This window comes from Hemicordylus capensis, chromosome 3, assembly GCF_027244095.1.
Source record: "Hemicordylus capensis ecotype Gifberg chromosome 3, rHemCap1.1.pri, whole genome shotgun sequence".
NCBI lineage: Eukaryota > Metazoa > Chordata > Lepidosauria > Squamata > Cordylidae > Hemicordylus > Hemicordylus capensis.
Window position 1 is genome coordinate 358,447,197 of NC_069659.1, and position 20,457 is coordinate 358,467,653.

The following is a 20,457-nucleotide window of genomic DNA, read 5'->3' on the forward strand; positions in this document are numbered from 1 at the left end:
TCACGCAAGGCAGTCTTCAGTTAAGCCAGCAGGGCCGGAGTCCCTGAGCGCGGCCCCATCTCTGGGCCGGGCTGGGAAAGAGCCCTCTCTGTCTGAAAGGCTGGCGAGCTGCTGCTGCTGCTGCTGCTGCCAGTTGGCAGAAACCGTGGTGGGCGAGAGGGACCCCGGAGGGGGATCCTGCCGCTTCCTCGGTACCGCAAGGCTCGACTCGAGCAGCCGCTCAAGACCCAGACGGCCCAATGCTGCTGTTGAGGGGAGTGAGGAGGGGGCGGTGCTAGGGAAGGAGGGGCCTGCGGGGGGGGGGGGGTTCTGCCCCTCCAGTTCATTTGCCTGCACGTGAAGTGTGGACAGCTGGGCGGGCAGATGTTGTGGGGGAGTTGAGACCCCTTGAAACAGGAAGGCCAGATGATGGCCCAGAGTTTCCAGCCGGGGGCTCTGTGCTTGCATTCTGACGTGGCCCTCATCATCGTGGTCAGAGGCTCGGGAAGGCAGACCATTGAGCAAGCCTCACGTTGCCTGAGCAGCAGCATCCATGCTGTGGGCGCCCTGTGGGGTTGCAGCCTCTTGGGTTGTGCTTTCCGCCTTGCCACCCAGCAAAGAGGCGGGCCAGACCCCAGGCCTCAGTAGTGGGGGTCAGGGAGGGAGTTCCCTCAGTCCCCTGGGTCTTCCTCTTGTGGACGAGCTGCCCCGGCCACCTTTCCTCCTCCTGCTCCACCCATCAGCTTCCTGACTTCTCTGCCCAGGAGAGAAGCCTGTGTGTCTGGGCAGTCCCCAAGAGCAGCCCATGGGCAGGTTCCAAAACGGAAAGAAATGACCCAGTGAAAGTGGTGAGGGGCAGTGGGCAGGGTGGAAGGAGCCACGTGCTCTCAACCACTTCTGCCTTGATGAGAGGCCTTTGGCAGGAAGCCTGGTCCCTCTCTTGTGAGGCACAAGTGCCAGCACTCACCGCGCCAGGAGCTGGGGACAGGCCTGGGACAGGACGTGCGGTCTGGCCCAAGGCTGCTCAAGCAACTTGACAGTCAGGCGACAGGAACAATTCCTGCCTCAAGAGGCTGGCCGTTATTGTCAGGAACCCACCCTGACGCCCCCTCCAGTCCAGGGGGGCGGTTTGTTTTTATATCGTGTTACAACTACTTAGTCTCCAGGTTCTGGGAGTTTATTCAGTTTTTACTTCCTTTCACTGCCATCATATGATTACTTATTACCCTGCTCTCAATACTCAACACCTTGGTTACATAGCCTCGTGAGCGCAGGATAGGTGTATATGTTCAGTGTACAAATGAAACAAAACTTGAGGTGTAGGACAAAAACAAGAACAAGTTTATTGTTGACAACTGATTGGAATAAAGGTCTCTGCAAGGCAGGGCACATAAACTTCTCTGCAAAGTTGCTCAGTACGTGAGCAGTTTCACTCTCGGAGTGGTTTTCCCCTCTTGATAAAATGTAATGTTTAGGGAGGTGATATAACGGGACAGAGATAAATAAAACTTGGTTTGCAGACTTAGTGAATCGACTTAGACCTTCCTGTCTGTCACCAGGAGGTTTCACTTCTGGGCACCTTTCACGTTCAAGGTTTCTTTCCCAGGCTTAACACTCCCCACTTTTAGAGCACTGCCAGTTCCACTCTCTCCAGACATTCACCAATCAAGTCTCACACAAACCCCTGAACAATCTCTCTTGTTCAGATCACATAAACCAATCTCTTTGCTATGCTCTGTCCAACTTCTCATGCCTAACTCTCAGCTCCAAATACCTCCAACTGTCCTTATTTAAATCCCTCCCCCTGAACATTCCATGCCTAGTTACTATGGCAACATACACACTTATTACCAACCTTTCCAGATATTCCAGGTGGCTAGACAATAATCCAATAAAAATGCAATTAAAAAAAGAAATTCCTCCTTAGAATTCATCTAAAAACAACAATCATCATCAAAAAGAGTGTGGAACAAGCCATCACATCACATCAGTCAACTCATTTTGTCTTGTTTATCTTATTCAGCTGGCTCGTTTGGATTCTTTCTGAATCTGCTGCAGATCAGTTTTGTGGGGCTGTCCTGACACTCAGCAGGGGTTTGTGGCCTGTGGAGCTTGGCCGCTCACAGGTGATGCGTTGGGCCCATTACGTGTAGTTCCATTGTGCTGCATAATCTGCAATCCATCTCTGTTTCTTTTTGGTCATGTGTAAATAGCTCTTGGAGCTCCTGGCCATATTCCAGCATAGATTTATGGGCTTAAGCACACTTAACTCCACCTTGGATTGTGGCCAGTTTCTGCTGCTGCGTCATGCCCAGCTTTACAATACTATGCCATGTAGAGGAAGAGATCTTTGCTGCAAAAGCATTGCCCGTTAACCCAGTGTGGCATCAGGAGGGATGTGCTTTAAAGGCCCCCTCTTGAGAACTCTGGGCCCCAATCTCTGAATCCACTCCCTTGTAGCACTTGGATTCCCCTGGCTTTAGTGGTGCCTGAGAGAGTGCATGCCCTTGAACTCCCGTGGATTGGAGGTGGAAAAATCCCCACCTCCGGATAGAATCGCAGGTGTGCCCAGATGCAGGCTTTGAAAAGGTGGGGGAAAGAATGACCCTTTCATTGCTCCTCAAGCCACCCTTAATTGCGTGTGATGAGATGGAAACCAAAGCAGTGTTGAGAGACCTTGAATCCAGACTCTGTAGCAGGGAAACTTGCGGGGCAGGAGAGGGGAATTGGACACGGCTAACCTCATCATCGTTGTCATCAAGTTGGCTCTAACAGTGAGGGCTCCCTTCCCTTGCAGGGCGTGGCCTCCTGTATGCTTGTGCATGTAAGTCTTGCACTCAGACTCCAAGAGGGCGTTGTATTGTTGATGTGCAGAGTCTGTTTCTCTTCGCCTTTTTTGGTAGGGTTGCCTTGCCAGGCCCAGGTGTCTATGCCAAAGTGGTTTCCGGTCCAGTGAGAGCTGATGAGGGCCAGATCCATTTGCTTTGGTCTGCCAGTTGGCCGTCCTTGATGGGCTTGCCAATGCATTTATCTAGCCCAGGGATTCTCAATCTTGGGTCCTCAGATGTTGGACTACCACTTAGGAACATAGGAAGCTGCCATATACTGAGTCAGACCCTTGGTCCATCTAGGTCAGTATTGTCTACACAGACTGGCAGCAGCTTCCCCAAGGTTGCAGGCAGGAATCTCTCGCAGCCCTGTCTTGGAGATGCTGCCAGGGAGGGAACTTAGGACCTTCTGCTCTTCCGAGAGCAGCTCCACCCTCTGAGGGAAATATCTTACAGTGCTCACACATCAAATCTCCCCTTCTTATGCAACCAGGGTGGACCCTGCTTAGCTAAGGGGACAAGTCATGCTGCTGCCACAAGACCAGCTCTCCTCTTCCATCATCCCCAGGCTTTGGCCATTGTGGCCAGGGATGATGAGAGTTGTAGTCCAACAGCATCTGAAGAGCCACATTTAAGAACCCCAGTCTAGCCTCTTGGTGGCTGACCAGTCGAGTCCCAGGAGCAGAATCGGCTCCGCCTTTTCCTTATGGGAGGCGCCTGATTCCGCCTCTCCCCAGTGGTTGGGGCTGACTCCACTTCCTCTGTTGCTCTCTTGGCCCTGCTCCACTCTCAGTTGAGTCTTAACTAGCCTGCAAGCCCAGCCGAGGGCAAGCTGGTCATAACAGGGAGACGCTGAATTCGGAGCCACTTCCCAGCTCTGTACTGTTTGGGCAGGTCTATGTTGACACCGACGCATTTCGAGCATCTCCCCCAGGAATGCCAGGAAGCTTGCTTTTGTCGGAGTGCTGAGGAGGTAGCAAGGTCTGCTTAGTGTTACTGGGCGGGAGGGCTTTGAAGGGGCCGTCTCCGCTGGAGGAGGAGGCAGGTCATCTCCAAGGAGAGCAACCGTTGCTTGGAAGGAAGCCCACTCGGAGGAATTGATGGCTTCCTTCACTGCAGAACCCCCAATGAGGAGACGTGGGCCACAGTGGCTTCCCAGGGCTATTGATGAACAGCCAGACTTAGCAGCAGGCTCCTGGGACAGGGCTCGTGCGTTCTTCCCAGGCCAGGCTCCTCACTCCAGGCCTGAGGGGCAAGAAATTGAGTGAGCAAGGCAACCATCTTCACTGTTGGTCAAGGGGGGGGGGGGTCCCCCTCTGGCAACAACCCTTCCAGGCAAGAGCCGTTTCCTGCTGCACTGACTCCCCTGGGAACGAGAGAGCCAGGGAACGAGAGCCCCGCCAAGCCCCCGCAGAGGGGGAAGTGCTGGGCAGGGCCAGCCCTTCCAGAGCTTGTCCTAGGGAGCTCTGTGGGGACAGTACCCCCCACGTGCCTCCACGCTGGGCCAAGGGGGCTCTTTGGCGCTCCTGTCAGGGGCCCGGACTTGGGGTTGATGGGAGCCTTGCCCTGCAGCGCGCTGTCCTCCAGGGAAGGGGCAGAAGCCCCAAGCGGGCGCCAGGAGCAAGGCACGGATCCGGGGCCTCGCCATGAAGAGTGCTGGGCTCAAGGGCCAGGCTGGAAACAGACACACACTCCTGGCTAGCCTGGCTCTGCCAAAAGAGGAAATGTCCCTGGAGAGAGCTGCATCTTCCCAAGGTAGAGTGTGGGGCGGTGTGCAAGGGGGAAACTCTCCCATCCCGTCTGACGGGTGTCCCCTTCTACACCGCTCTGGTGAGCTTTCGTAGGTGGGGTATGAGGGTAGCCCCGGACTGCCGCTTCTCTTCAGAAGCAGGGCCCGTTCCTGGACTAACTGTACTGGGACAGTCGTGGCTCCTTGGAAGCCTTAGGACAAGTTCACATGATCACATTTTACAGGAACATCTCCCTCAAGGGTGGCTGAGAGCTCATGTTGGTAAGCCAGCAATGGCTGGTACTTTTACATGCGTCCTCATGACATTTTTAAAAATGTTGTAAAATTTCAAGGAAAGAATTCCTTGTGTTCTATCTGCCTGGACATATTGGGGCCGGGGGTGACCCAAAGCTCCCGTACCGTACCGTAAAGTTTAGTTTAGAAAAAAGACGACTGCGGGGAGACATGATAGAGGTCTATAAAATCATGCATGGTGTGGAGAAAGTGGAGAGAGAGAAATTCTTTTTCCTCTCACACAACACTAGAACCAGGGGTCACTCCATGAAATTGATTGCCAGGAGGTCTAGGACCAACAAACGGAAGTACTTTTTCACACAACACGTGATCAACTTGTGGAACTCTCTGCCACAGGACGTAGTGAAAGCCAGCAACCTGAGTGGCTTTAAGAGGGGTTTGGATGACTTCATGGAGGAGAGGTCCATCAATGGCTACCAAAGTTCAAACAGCTGGGGGCCGGGGGAGCTCAGCAGAGGGCTCACTGGGGTCGCAGGCTGGGTTTGTGTTCCTGTTTTTAAAGCCAGCGCCTCTTTTCTGCTTTGGAAGTCCTGCTTCTTGCTGGCCACCGTTTTTAATTCCCAGAATCCTCCAGGGAATGGTGCTACGAGCATCATTCTGGAGAGACCAGTGGACAGTCTCCTGTGCGGACACTGGGCCATCGTCCTCCCCCCGCATGACGCTCACAGCATCATTCCTCTGTGTGTGAAAAGGCTGGTCGAGAAGAGGAGCTGGGCTTGGGGCGCAGCTGTCGCCACTGCTTTAAAACAAGAAAACCTGCTGCCCAGGCGGTCGATCTCGTCATTCCGTGGGTCCTCCCGTGGGCTTCAGCTTTCCTTGCTGCCCCCCAGTGGCCAGAAGCAATCTGTGGCCTACTTCGTAGTCGGCACGAAGAAGAAAAAGGAACTGGGGAAGAGTGCAGAGTGTGTGCGGTTACGTCTGGGGATTGCTCCCACAAGATTTCTCTCCTCTCTCCCCCTTCTTACCTCCTAAGCCCAGAAGGGAAACTTAGAACGGATTACGGTAACTCCTGGACAGAGAGAGGCAGGAGGCTTTCCAAAGGTCAGCTGACATGATGTCACCATTCCTAATGGATCTGGATGGCAGAGCGGAGTGCAACACAGGAAGCTGCCCTAGACTGAGTCAGACCATTGGACTATCTAGCTCAGTCTTCTCTTCACAGACTGGCAGCAGCTTCTCCAGGGTTGCAGGCAGGAGTCTCTCTCAGCCCTATCTTGGAGATGCTGCTGCCAGGGAGGGAACTAGGAACCTGTAGATGCTCTTCCCAGAGTGGCTTCATCCCCTGAGGGGAATATCTCGCAGTGCTCACACAGCAAGTCTCCCATTCGTGTGCAACCGGGGTGGACCCTGCTTAGCTAAGGGGACAACTCATGCTTGCTACCACCAGACCAGCTCTCCTCTCCTGAGTGCTTCCCTGTCCTATCGCTGCAGTGGGACAAGAGCAGTTGTTTAGAAGATGAGTTGACGAGAAGGAGCTGCCTGGTCCTGAGGGGTGTCTGTGTTCACAAGACTGGTCAACGTGGGAAGAAAGCCCCGTGCTTTTTAGTTGTGTGTCTGCTGCGTTAAAATGCTGTGATTGAGCCCAGAGAGATCTCCTGTTTCTGTTCCGTCTGCATGTAGTGGCTATGATGCCATCTAAAAGTGCCATATCAGTGACATGAAATAGCTGGTTCTCTCAGGCCTTTTGTTACAGGTTCTCTCAGCCTGGCAGCGGGGAGTTTCTCTCGGTGGAAACGTGTGCCCCAGCTCTGCCCTGCAGTCCCGACTCTAACCTCACAGGACTGGGCTGGGTTTAAGCCAGCATTCCTCAGTGGAGTGGTTGAGCCTCTGCATCAGTGGGGGGCATTAAACCTTCTGGGGTCCTTGAGGCATCTCCTGGTCTGCTTTTTGTGTCCCACCCACTTCTTGTCTGGCTTTCCGGGATGTGTCTCCTGGCCTCTGCGTCTTCCCTGCCGCCACTACCGTTAAAAAGTGTGCCTGTCTGAAATGGATGGAGTCCCCTGGACTCCAGATCTACAGCACACACTCCCATCTTTGGTGACAGCGTCCAGTCTATTATTCATGGTGCATAGCCCTGCTGGTTTAACTAATCTCCACCTCAATGGGGATGTGGAAGCTGACCTGTGTGTGGGCTGCCCCTTGCCGCTTTCCTTTGATTGCCTTTCTCCATCTCAGCATGTCTAGGGCCAGCATTTGTTCATTCTCTCCGTCCTCACTCACCCCCCCCCCCCCCGGCCTCTCATTGCCACTGTCCCCTGTGTCTGTCTGGCTCTAATTTCACCAAGATGGCTCTGGGCTGACCCACCCTGAGCCAAGGTGGACTTGCTGCCTTCAGAGTTGCCAGTCCTTTGCCCCAAACCTGCTCCAAGGAGGGATCCTGAATGAGCAGCTCGGCTGCTTCCTCCCTTGGCCCTGGACTTCCGGGCCAAAGTCCAGGTCCTTCCCAGCCCCTGGGGCCCTCAAAGCTCTCTTTAGTCTTCCCTGCATGGTGTGGTTGCCCGGCTGAGCATGAAGATGCTTAATTTGCCAAAGAGGGCAGGGGGGCTCCAAAGGCCTTTAGGTCCAAGCTCCAAAAGAACCGAGGTGCACCTCTGCTTGGGCAGCCCATCCCTCCAGGCAGCCCCTGCATGATGGTTGCAGCAGAACCTCCAGGGCTACAGCTCTGGGCAATGCGGTGGTGGTGGTGGTGGTGCTCCGTCGTGCAGGCCCCCCCCCCCTCGGAGGTGGATGCAGCTGGGCTGTGGCTGATGGGAGCAGGGACCGCTGCACCTGCACACTTCAGTAGGCGTGCTGTGGCCCATTGCTCAGCTTCAAGGCTGCACGTGGCCAAGGGCGAGGGCTTTCCAAGGTGTGGACCTTTGCCCCGCTCTGGTTGTTGGGCAGGTTGAAGTGAAACAGCATGGAGAAAGGGGTGGGTGGGAAGGAAAGGGGTTGGACCCCGTCCATCTCCTGCCCAACGAGAGAGAGGGAGGGGTTAGAGAATGCCTTTGGGCATGAGGCACACGCTTCCATGCAGTTGGAGAGAGTCTGCCATCAGCGCGCCAGCATCTCAGAGGGAGGAGACTGGCCACCGTGCAGCTCTGTGGAGGCAGCCAGAAGGAGAAGAGCTCTTGGCCTGCTCTTGCTTTTGATTTTGGTGGGGGGCTCTGCTGATGGTAGGAAAGCATTGCCAAAGAGATTGATTTCTCTGCTGGGATGTCTCGTCGAAGAGTGGCTTCTCCATGAGCTGGTCTCCATTGTGAGCAGTCGTGCCAAGTTGCTTTGGCCAGCCCTTCTCTGCCTTCCTCCTCTCCCTCTCCTTGATTGATTGAGTCTCTAGAAGACCTTCCAAACAAGGCCACAGTTGAGCTAGTTCTGTCTTCTCTGCCTTGGTTGAGCTCAAGCTTGGTTTGACTCCCTGCACGGGCTGTCTCCGGTGATGGTGCTACTGCTGCTTTGGTAGATGTTTCACTGCCAGTGGAAGGCTCCTCCTCAGTAGCTCAGTGGCTGAGCACAGGCTTGGCCTATGGAAGGTCAACTCCTGGCTGGTTCCTTGGCATTTCCACTTAAAGGATCTCAAATGGGATGGCTAGGGATCTCCACCCATTTGAACAAACAGTGTCCTGGCAGAATGGCTTGAGTCGTAGGCACTGCTGAGCCAGTCCCTTGGTCTCTCTCGTTGCCCATTGCCTACACTGTCTGGCAGCGGCTCTCCTGAGTTTCAAGCAGGGGGTCTGTCCTACCTGAAGGTGTGGAGGTGGAACCTGGGACCTTCTGCAAGCAAAGCAGATGCTCTGCCAGCCAGCAAGGTGTGGGGTGCGAGGCAACTCCTTGTACCCTCCTCCAGGAACGTCTGGCTTCTGCTTCTCAGTGCCCACAGGAAAGTGAAAGGCTTTCCCTAGTGTCAGAGGCTGGGCGGTCAGTGTTTATGTCAGTAAGGTTAGGCCAGAAGGTTAAAGCCTAGTGAGGCTGGGTTTCCTGTACAGGCCTGTGGGGCAAGCGGGCTTTGCAGTAGTCCTCCTGATCACACAGGTCTGCCATTTGGAAGGGTTTGGAATTGGCTTTGCACCAGGTGACTGGCAGCATGCCTTGTTAGTGGATGTTCGTTCTTGGGGATTAGCACAGGGCCGTGCATTTTCTGTTGCCGTTTGAGCTTTTCTGCAAGCTTCCACTTTAAGCCTGTAATAACCTCCCAAATGATTCATGGGGAGACTCTCCCTCGGCTCTTATACATTCCATTCAGAGGCTTTCTGTTGGACAGATCTTTGTCTCAGGGTTTCGTTGCACTAATGAGCTAATTGTTTAAGAATCTCTCCAGCTCCGTGCGCCTGCCTCTGCCTCTCTGGGAAGCCTGGGCTGTGGAAGACCTTTTGACAAGCTCATCTTTCTACCCGCTTGTCAGTGGGACGAGGAACAGCACAGCTCTTTGTGGCAGCCTGAAGAAAGGGCCTTCCCAGCAGCCAGCCGGGCCGTTTCCGCCTTGACCCCCTTTTTCTTCTGCTGGGAACCTCAATGCAGCAGACAAGCGGAACCTCCCCTGTGTTTTCTTGACCCACTGACTGTCCATTCACTTCCCATCTGGTTTTGCAGCCTTAAAGAAACGGGGTGGGGGCTTTTATTATAAATCTGTCCTTGCAAGTGATCGATGATGATCTGTCTCTTTAAGGGCAGCCTGGGTGGTTTCCTCTTTAAAGTTCTGCTTTTTCCTCTTGGCCAGTGTGCTTTGTGGACAAGAGGAGGCTGGCTCAAACATGTGAAGCATTCATTTAAAGAGGTGTTTTTTTAAAAAAAAACACAACTCGGTAGGGCTAGGATCGCTGGGTTCAAGCAGCTTTTAGTCACATTGCTGCAGTTCATCTGGAGGTCCAAAGGGACGTGCAGAGAGATTCCTTCTGTAGCGTCTGCTGTGGTGGCTGATTAAAATACATCAGCCCGCTTTCTCTGGCAGAGCTGGTGGCTGCAAGGACATCTTGTCGCATGTGGGCGAATACCATGCAAAAAGGAATTAGCCGTGTGAAGGCCGTTGCTTGCAGAATCAGAGTTGAAGGAGCCCCTTGGGGCCACGGGGTCCAAGGACCACCCCCTGCACCCACAGCAGGAATCCTAACTGAAGCTCCTTCTTGGACTGAAACCTCTGCCTGCCTTCATTTTGAGTTGGGGGCACTCTTGGAATTGCTGGCAGTGCTTCTAAAGAACCTTGAGATGCTTCTCTGCATCTGTTCAATAAGTTGTGGGAAGGGACTTGGGGTGGGGGGGGTGGACTGGGCAGGAGGCTCCTGTAGAACAGGAGGACTGATCTGCTCTGCAGGTGGCAGGAGCTGGGGGCCAAAGGGGCATCATCCTGATAGGGTGCTGAAGCTGGGGGGAGGAGGGGGGAGTGTCGTGGAACCATTGAATGGGTGAAAGGGCAGCTCTTCCCAGAGTATAGCCAGAAGACGCCCAACACAGTATCCTTGTTGGAGTTGATGAGGCGGGTCAAAGTCTGGTCAGTCTCAGGTAGACACAGCTGGGGCACCCCATAGGTGTAGCCCTGAGTGGAAGAGAGGCAGGGTGTAAGTGACACAGCTATCCCAGCCCTGTACAGAGCACTCCAAGTGAACTTCCCCGAGGCCATGGCATGAGCAGACCTGGCCACTGTTCGCAGAGTTCCTCCAGCACTTGTGAACCATTCCAGAGTTGCATGGTTCCCTGCTCCCATCTTTTCTGAATGCTCCCCAGCTGCACAAGGAGGCCTCTCTGTGTTTGATTCTGACCCCCTAGGAGGGCTTCCTTGCAGCCTAGGCTGTTCAGCAGCCCAGCAGCTAGTCATGGTAGCCCGAAGGGTCCTCCTGGCACCCACGGCCCACTCAACCCTGGCAGCTGTTGGTTCTCGCATTCCTGAGGGTGACACATGCTGGGAGGAGTTCCTGGTAGACGCAGGCAGCCCACTGCTGTTGCTCCTCCCTACTCAGGGCTGGCTTCAGTGTAGTCGTTGCACCAGGAATCTGCTGTGTTCTGCAGGAGAGGTGTGCTGGTGGCGCAGCCTGGCTTTGCACTCGTTGGGCGAGCTCCAGATCAGCTCTGAGGACAAGCTCACCTGCCCTGCTCACGAAACCCCCTTGAGTTACCCAGAGCTCCAGCTTTGCTGGATGACCTCTCTAAACCTGCATGTTTGGATCTCAGATGAGAGGTGAGCTAGTCTTGTGGCAGCAGGCATGACTTGTCCTCTTTGCTAAGTAGGGCACATCCTGGTTTGCAGATAAATGGGAGACTGCATGTGAGCACTGTAGGATATTCCCCTTAGGGGATAGGCCACTCTGGGAAGAGCATCTGCTTGAAGGTGGCTTCCAGTTCCCAACATGGCAGCATCTCCAAGATAGGGCTGGGAGAGAGACTCCTGCCTGGAACCTTGGAGAGGACACTGCCAGTCTGTGTAGACAATACTGAGCTAGATGGACCAAGGGTCTGACTCGGTATATGGCAGCTTTGTATGTTCCTATGAGGGCCAACTGACCGGGGCCATCTCTGCAAAGTCTGATGGTCCCACTCTTCCCCCACTCCACCCACCCACCCAATTTTGGATTCTCATCCCTTTTCCTGCTTTGTGAGGATCACAGATTAATCTGCATTCTGTGTTGGATTGTTCTTTGCTGGGACAAAGCAGCTCTGAACACTGAGGGGTCAAAAAGAGTCCTGGTTTTTGTTGCTGCTGTTGTTGTTTTGGCCTCCTGAGTGATGCTACCAGCAGCAAAAGCAAATGCCGTTGCTGTAGCCTTGTTTTCTGTGTCCATGGTGTGTATTCAAATCCTAATTATAGATCAATTAGTCTGTTTTTGAGCCCCTTAGAGCCAGTATCAGAGGATTAATGAAAAGAAAATGAGAGGGCTGTGGATGTTGTTGCATGTGGCAGTAAAGAGCCCGCGAGCATGAATGGGTCTCTTGAGGCTTCTGAATAGGGGATTTCTTCATTCTCTGTCAGGCGGGGAGAGGGGATTATGGGAATATTCATGACCAGATCAGGGGCCAGGATGAATTGTGGCACGGAGCCGCTCATCTCTTGGGTAAACATGGAGTCAATGGAGGGGAGAAGAGCCATTCACCGCGGCTGGCCCAGCCTGTCTCATTGTCACCAAGCTGGAAGGAAGCGGGGGCTGTTTGGTGGTTCTCGGGCACTTGGGTCGCTGTTTAACAGGTGTTGCCAGCATTAGGCATTCGTGCCGTTCACTCTCTGCTGAAAGCTCTCAAAGGGAATGTTGTTTGTGCAGAAGCTATCCAGAGCATCCCTTTGGGCACAAAAGTCAGGGCGAGAAAGGCAGGATGGCCAGAGCCCTGAAAAGAGCGCAGGGAAGAGAAGAGTGGGTGGAAAGGTTCAGCAAGATGGGCTGGGCACTGGGCAGGGAATTTTGCTCCATGAAGCCAAAGGTTATTCTGCCCGTGAGGTCTCTGTGGGCTGCTTCGGAGGCTGTGGAGTGGCAGCCAGGCGCCTGCGCTCCTGGGCCTGCTCTGGCTGCTGCTGGCCTCCCAGGCACCCCTTTGGGCTTTGCTTTCCTCCTAGGCAAGCTTGGGTGGGCATGGAGTGGCTTGGGCCAAGGCTGCCTCTGGAGAGAGCGCTGCCTCCCTTGGGTGTGAAACCTAGCAGGAGGGCGCCCTCTTGATTCTGCCTTCTGTGTCCGCAGGAAGCGATGTGTGCTGGGCGGCTGGAGTTGCCCAACACAATTCTGAAGCACTCTCTTGCTGGCGCTTCCTCAAGTTGGCGCTTGCATATTTTCCAGAGCCCTTACCATAAGAACAGCCCTGCTGGATCAGGCCCAAGGCCTATCTAGTCCAGGATCCTGTTTCACATAGTGGCCCCACAGGCAAGAGGTATGTGAAAGCCCTCTCTCCTGCTGTTGCTTCCCTCAGCTGGTATTTAGGGGCATCATGCCCCTGAGGCTGGAGATGGCCCAAAGCCACCAGACTAGTAGCCATTGATAGACCTGTCCTCCATGAATTTGTCTAAGCCCCTTTTAAAACCATCCAAGCTGTTAGCCATCACCACATCCCATGGCAAAGAATTCCATAGATTAATTACATACTGTGTGGAAAAAGTACTTCCACTTGTCGGTCCTAAATTTCCCAACCTTCAGTTTCATGAGTTGACCCCTGGTTCTAGTGTTGTGTGTGAGAGACAGCAAAATTTCTCTCTGTCCACCCTCTTGACTTCATGCGTAATTTTATAGACCTCAGTCATGTCTCCCCTTAGTTGCCTCTTTTCCAAGGTAAAGAGCCCCTGATGCTGTAACCTTGCCTCCTAAGGAAGATGCTTCAGGCCCCTGTTCATCTTGGTTGTCCTCTTCTGCACCTTTTGTAGTTCTACAATATCCTTCTTAAGATACGGTGATCAAAGCTGTACGCAGTACTCCGGATGTGGCCGCACCATAGATTTGTACTGATTGATTGATTAAGTGCCATCAAGTCAGTGTTGACCCTTAGCGACCACATAGATAGATTCTCTCCAGGATGATCTGTCTTCAACTTGGCCTTTAAGGTCTCTCAGTGGTGCATTCATGGCTGTCATCATCGAGTCTATCCACCTTGCTGCTGGTCATTCTCTTCTTTCCTTTCCTTTAACTTTTTCCAGCATTATGGACTTCTCGAGGAGCTGGGTCTTCACATAACGTATCCAAAGTGCAGGATAGTTTGAGCCTGGCCATTTGTGCCTTGAGTGAAAATTCTGGATTGATTTGTTCTATGATCCATTTGTTTGTTTTCCTGGCTGTCCATGGTCTCCTCAAAAGTGTTTCCCAGCCCCAAAGTTCAAAAGGGTCAATACTTTTTCTAGCTTGCTTCTTCAAAGTCCAGCTTTCGGTTCCATAGAGTGTCATGGGGAAAACCATTGTCCAGACAATTCTAATCTTTGTAGGTGTAGACACGTCACGGCATCTAAATATCCTTTCCAAGACCTTCATTGCAACCCTACTAAGAGCTAGTCTGTGGTGTATTTCTTGACTGCTGGGTCCTTTACTGTTGATGGTCAATCCTGAAAGGCAGAAGCTATCCACCACTTCAGTGTCTTCATTATCAATTCTGAGGCTGAATTCTGAGGCCTAACCCATTGTCATCATAATATTAGCATTTTTATTTCCACCCCCCTTCCTAATGACTCCTAGCATGGAATTACCCTTTCTCAGCTGGTGTAGGAGGTCACCCAATGTGGGATTTTGCCCCCTACGCTGCTCCTAGAGGCAGCAAGTAGTAATACTTGAAAGATCCTTAACCCAGTATTCATGGGCACATCCTCCAGTTCTGCTTCCTGCCTTTGTTCCAGAGACACCTTCGCTTAGCTCGCTTCTTATTCTTTCCTGTTATTGCCTTCTCCTTTTCCAGCCTTTTGGTTCTCCCTTTGCCATGTGTGTTCTAGCTCTCTTGTTTTCTATTTTCCTCTCGTGTCCTACATTTAAAAAAAAATTCCTCTGTGTCCCGTTGAATCTCCTGTCTTTCCTCCATCCGCTTTTTCTTCACTCTACCCGCTCTATTTCTGCCCGCCCGCCTCTACCTTCCTCCCGATGGCCGCAAAACGCCCTTTCAGCAGCCTAGCCTTCAGGAAGCCTTCCGAGCAGCACCAGCAGTTCCCGCCGAAATCGCTTGAAAGCAAAAAGCAGGCCGCGAGGATGGCAGCTGCACAGGGGAGCCTCACTGGCAACAGAGGGCCACAGCGGCTCCCCCGATCCCCGAGAGGCACCAGGAAAAGCAGCGTGGGGAGCCCGGGCGACTTCAGGCCACCGGTTATCCCTGGCATCGTTTGTTTTATCCAGACATCGAGTCCTTCCCAAGGACCTGGGGGGGCTTATTATCAAGTGGTTGTCATTGTTATAGATGTCGTCGCAGAATATAGGCTGTTCCCAGTAAAGCTGCTTTTTGTAACTGGCTGATGGTGATTTCTGTGGCCCCGATGGTGTTGAGCTGCCCTTCAAGGTCCTTTGGAACTGCACCCAGGGCGCCAATGACCACTGGGATGATTTTGGTCTTTTTCTGCCACAGCCTTTCAATTTCAATTTGTAGATCTTGGTATTCGGTGATTTTTTTCTATTTCTTTTTCTTCTTTTCTGCTATCCCCTGGTATTGCTATGTCGATTATTTTCACTTGTTTTTCTTTCTTCTCGACTACAGTGATATCTGGCGTATTGTGTGGCAGACGTTTGTCTGTTTGAAGTCGCAAGTCCCATAATATTTTTACATCTTCATTTTCTACCACTTTTTCAATTTTATGGTCCCACCAATTTTTGGCTACAGGTAGCTTGTATTTTTTGCAGATGTTCCAGTGTATCATCCCTGCTACCTTGTCATGCCTTTGTTTGTAGTCAGTCTGTGTGATCTTTTTACAACAGCTGATTAGGTGGTCCACGGTTTCATCTGCTTCTTTACAAAGGCGGCACTTGCTGTTTGTTGTTGACTTTTCTACTTTTGCTCTCATTGCATTTGTTCTTAGTGCCTGTTCTTGTGCAGCCAGTATTAAACCCTCTGTTTCTTTCTTCAAGTTGCCATTCTTAAGCCATTGCCAGGTCTTGGTGATGTCTGATTTTCCACTTATATTGTGCAAATATTGACCATGCAGGGGCTTCTTTTTCCATTTTTCTGCTCGGTTCTTGACTTGTTCTTTCTTGTAGGCCTGCTTTGTTTCATTGGTGTTGAATAGATTCTCGTTATTGACCATTTGAAGTGCATCTTCTTCACTGTCCTTGATATATTCTTCAAGGCCTCTTTTCTCCTCCTCTACTGTTTGATGGACTTGCAGCATTCCTCTTCCACCTGAGCTGCAAGGGAGGTATAGCCTATCTACATCACTGCGGGGGTGCAGAGCATGATTGATGGTCATGATTTTCCTGGTATTACAGTCTAGCGTCTCTAGCTCTGCCTGGGTCCGGTCTATTATTCCTGCAGTGTATCTAATAATAGGTATAGCCCAGGTGTTTATGGCTTGCATGGTGTTCCCACCATTGAGTTTGGACTTTAGAATTTATTATTATTATGTATTTATTTATCTATCTATCTATTTATTTCATGAATATACTGCCCATCCACAAATAGCTCAGGGCAGTGCACACTCAAAGATAAATCCACTTAAAATATTAACATACAACTGACTTGACTATTATTAAAAGCCAGGCTGAAGAGGTGGGTCTTTATACAGAGATGTAAAAAGATATGCATCGGTATACAGAGGCTCTGTGGGATGCTCTGGTTCATCACAGTGAGCTTTGAAAACTTATACCATATGTCTATGATTATAAAGTGTGTTTCTTAGTGAGATCTTCTGTGGGAGGGCTGCATTCCGGCCCGCTGCTGGGGCCGGGCCGGGCGGGGCTGCTACGGTTTGATGCCTGCTCTTGCCTACGAGGTCTCGGTGTTGTCTGCCTGGGCACTGCACCTGGCGCTCTGTGTGGGAGCCCACGGAGTCTCCTCACTCACTGGGCCAGCTGTTGGTGTGCTGGAGCCCTCCAAGGATAGGTGGGGGCAGGTGAGGTCCAGGGCCAGCCCTACAACTTCCTTCCTGGGCCCGTCTGTGAGAGAGGAGCCACAGCCCCTTGTTTTGTGGCTGGCACTTGGAGCAGAGGCATTTCTGCCTAGCGGTGGCCTTTCTAACAGCAGCATTTCCATCTTTCCAGAGAAAGTCCGGGAGATCCAGGAAAAACTTGACGCCTTCATTGAAGCCCTCCACCAAGAAGAGAAATAATTGTTCACCCAGGTGAGTTGTGCCGTGAGGAGAGCTCCGTGGCCAGCTTCCCAGCCTGAGCTGCAGCTCCGGGCATTAGTACAGAAGATGCAGCCGCTGGGCTCCAGAGCTCAGGACAGGTGTGTTTGTCTTTCAGCGGAGCCTCCAGCCAGAAGTTCTCGAACGCACTGCTCTCAAGATGGCCATGGAGAGTCCCTCTGGTTCCCTCCTCCTCCTCCTCCTCCTCTTCCTTCCTGATACACTCCTTGGGGGTGTTGCAAAGGAGCAGGGGCAACATCTTGGGGAAAGGGAGGCTGGCGAAATCTTGGAGGCAGCCTGAGAAACCAACCTGGAGGCAGGAAGTGGGCCTGAGGTGGCCTTGCTGCGTTGGAGCGGTGTCTGCGTGTCTGCACTGGTTCCCTCTTGCAAGGGTGGGGGAGGCAGAGGGAGGGAACTGCCTGCCAGGTGTGGCAGGGCTGCCCCACAAGGGATTTTAGCCTACACAGGGCTCCTTTCCATATGAAACTCGTGGAGCTTAAAATAAAATTTAAGCATTTGTACATATATTGATGGCACCTGCTAAGTAATATTTCTTTTGTATGTGCAGTATGTTGAGGTGACCTATCTTGCTTTTAAATAGCCTGTTGAGAAATCCAGTTTTGGAGAATAATTATGAACTTGGTGGGAGCAATCAGTTGCCGATTGGATTCTTCCAGTAGATTCCAAATGGATGTCCGGGTTGCGGTTTGTGGAGATCTGGCAGAGAGAACTGCACTCTGCCAGTCATTCGTTTTGCCAGGGGAAGGGAGAAGAGATCCAGGCCAGCCCCCTTCCATTGCTTGTTTTGTGGAGGGGTGGGGTGGGAGAGATTCCTTACTGACGCTATACCAAAAAGAAAGCCTGGCTGTTGTGGGGCGGGGGGGGTGGCGGTCAGTTCCAGGCAAATAACGATACACCAACCACTTTTGATGCCTGTGGATAAACAAACTGGAGCAAGGGGAAGAATCTTGTTTTAAATTATTTCTCTCCCACTTAAAGAAAATGCAGGTTAGAACTTGGTTGGGACTCCTCCAGAGCACTCTCCTGTCCGTCTTGCTCCCAGGCCAAACTCTGTGAACTGCAGAGCCGGCCGGCCCCACATGCACGGCCCCTGCCCGGGCGGCGGGGGGGGCTGCTTTCAGCTGCTCCTGAGGCAGGGCACCTTACCATGGGGAGTGGATGGTTTTCTCCATCTCACCTGGCAGTGGTGGGTTGGGGCAAGATTGGTGTTGGCATTGAGAAAATGGCCCACTTCCCAAGGGAGGCCCTGCACACATCTGTGCATGCGCACGTGTGCATTCTCATTCAACCACTTGAAAGTAGCTCCCATGTGGGAGCTGCAGCGTTTGCCTTGAGTGAGAGGCAGTGGTACCTTGTCACAGATCTTTGATGTTTGAAGTCAGTGTGTGAGTGAATGCCTCCTGTTTTCAAAATACACTGAGCGTTCTCTGGCCACTTCTGCCCCCGATATGCACATGGTGGTCCTTGTGTGTACGTCTGGGTGTGTGCCTTCCTTCCAGTGGAAGCCGCCTCAGGTATGCGCATGCACAGCAGTGCCCAGGGGAATCGGCTTCCCCTGCTGAAGTGGATGGAGCATCTCTGGCAAGTGGGAACCACCCTGCTGTGCATCAGAACACCTCCCCTCCTTCCACAAATGAGTCGGCTGAGATGTCCATCTTCACACTCCTTTCCAGAAGTCTATTGCTGGGGGGTTCTTCTTGTAAACGTAGTGTGGACTGTGTGTGTGCGTGCGCAGGTTTTCCCTACCGCCAGTGTCTTGGTAGAGCATGCCCCTTTGCTGCAGTCCTTGGCAGAGTTAGTGGGTGCTGGGGTGGGCCTGGGTCCTTGGCAGTCCCCCTCTGTTCTGTCCTCTGCCCTCCAAGATGATGAGAAGGCGAAGTACGGGGCTGCCTTTTGCCAGCAACGAAAGGGAGAGTGATACAGTATTGGGGGGGGGAGGCATCCATTACTAAAAAGATAAAATGACATTGTGCAGAAAATGAGTTCATTTTTCCAACTAGATGACTTGTGCCCTCCACAATACAAAAGAAAAGGGATTTGGGTGGCTTTGCCTTGGCTGTGTGCCCCCCAAACCCTCTCCCACTGCTGCACAAGGAGGCCACTGCTCAGTGTGGGTGTGACCCACAGATGCTGCTGGGAGGCTTCCTTTGGCAGGCTGTGATTTGTCCCATTTCCTTGTTCTTTTTGCAGTCTGGTACACCTTTTGGTTATACTGCTGATCCACACTTAGCGTGATGTATCCCATGGAAGCTATTTATTGAATGCAGATGTTATTGGAGGGAAGCAAAATAAATACAGGTTTTGAACACTTGATTGTTTTATGTTGTATGTATGACAGCATGGTGAGCCAGCATGGTGTATTGGTTAGTGTCTCAGACTAGACCCGAGTTCAAATCCCCATTCAGCCATGAAACTCACTGGGTGACTCTAGGCCAGTCATGTCTCTCTCAGCCTAACCTACCTCACAGGGTTGTTGTGAGGGTAAACATAACCATGTACTCTGGGCTCCCTGGAGAAAGAGCAGAAAATAAATGTACAATTAAAAAATGACAAATTCCTTCCGTGCCCTCCAAGTGCCCTCGGGGTTGCCTGAGGCCCCTCTTGCATTATTTGGGTGGCTGTTTCCCCCCCTTTTCCTTGGAGAAAGGCTTAGATGAGTTTGGGAAGCCCTTTCTTTAAAATATGAATTCTTCAGCCCTGCAATTAGCTGAGATGGATTGCATTTGGTGAAATGTCAAGTGCTGGATATTTTATAGCGATCAGTGAGTGCAAAGAGAATGATCCCCCCACCCTCCACAGCTGCTAATTATCTGAAGCCAGCACATTGAGGAGAGATCAGCTGGCTACATTTTCCTTGAAACTATATTAAAACAAAATTACCCCAATTACCATATGATTTGTTTGAACACAGAAATTATAGTGCATTACTCCGTCATTCCTCCATTAATTCGGCCCAAGAGCTTGCGTTTTATTTCTAAAACCACTTGAATGGAAATCTTAAGGGAAGTGTTGGGACTGGGAGAAGAGAGGAGACGGGGTCACACCCAGTCACAATGGGAAAGGTGCTGAACTGGGGCTCAGGCTACCCTGATTTTGGGGGTGGGGGGGGGAGATCAATTTTTAATTGAACCAACAAGCTACCCAAGCGTACAGTACGTTGCCATAGCACAATTCTATTCAACAGATGTGTGTGTGTGTTTGCACACACTTCCAGAAATGAGGTCGGGAAACACCAGAGGTGTTGTGAGGTATGATTGTCAACAAGACCGTAGCCCAAGGAAAAGGGGTCTGGAGCCAATCCGGGGATCGGGGCGTCCCAGCCAAGGTCCATTTGCACCGCTTGTGCCGCTGCCTTTGCAAGAGGCGCGCTTGTCTTTCTGCTGCGCGCCACCCTGCCGTCTCCCCCCGGGGAAAGGCCCCATGGCCGTTTCCTCCGCGGGTCTCTCTCGCCTCCCCATTCCTAGGCAGGAGGCACATCGCGCGTCCACGGCAGGCCGGGTTGCTGGCTGGGGGCCTGGCACGCACCCCCCTCTCGTGCCCCCACCGCGCGCGCAGCCCCTCTCCCCCGCCTGCCTCGCTTAGTCGGGGGCCGGGGTGGGCTCGGAGGAGGCGGGCGGGTGGCTCCGCGGCAACCCCGCTGCTGCTGCTGCTGCTGCTGCCGCCGCCGCCGCCCCGCATGGCGGCCGGACCTTGACATAGTTTGGCCCACAAGCCTAGTTGCTGCGCAGGGGCTGCGGACGGGGAGGGAGCGACCGCGCGCCCGGCCGCCTTGTCTGCTGCGCCCCGCCGCCGAGCCGAAGGAGCACTGCTGCTGCTGGCGGGCTGGCGCTGGGGGCGGGGGGGCGGCTCTCCTGCCCCTCTCCAAGTCCCGGGCGAGCCCAGCCCCCGCGGCGCAC

General features: G+C 52.8%; 1 protein-coding gene across 4 annotated transcripts in view; it reads left to right on the forward strand.

Moving 5' to 3' along the window:
* Nucleotides 1-18,872, forward strand: part of OPA1 (OPA1 mitochondrial dynamin like GTPase) — an 81,381-nt gene extending 62,509 nt beyond the window's left edge. For all 4 annotated transcript variants that reach the window (XM_053308838.1, XM_053308840.1, XM_053308839.1 and 1 more), the window contains 2 exons: nt 16,455-16,534; nt 16,659-18,872. In XM_053308838.1, the coding sequence (XP_053164813.1) occupies nt 16,455-16,522 (68 nt within the window). In that variant the 3' untranslated portion in view covers nt 16,523-16,534; nt 16,659-18,872. The remainder of the gene's footprint in view (nt 1-16,454; nt 16,535-16,658) is intronic.
* Nucleotides 18,873-20,457: the final 1,585 nt, after the last annotated feature.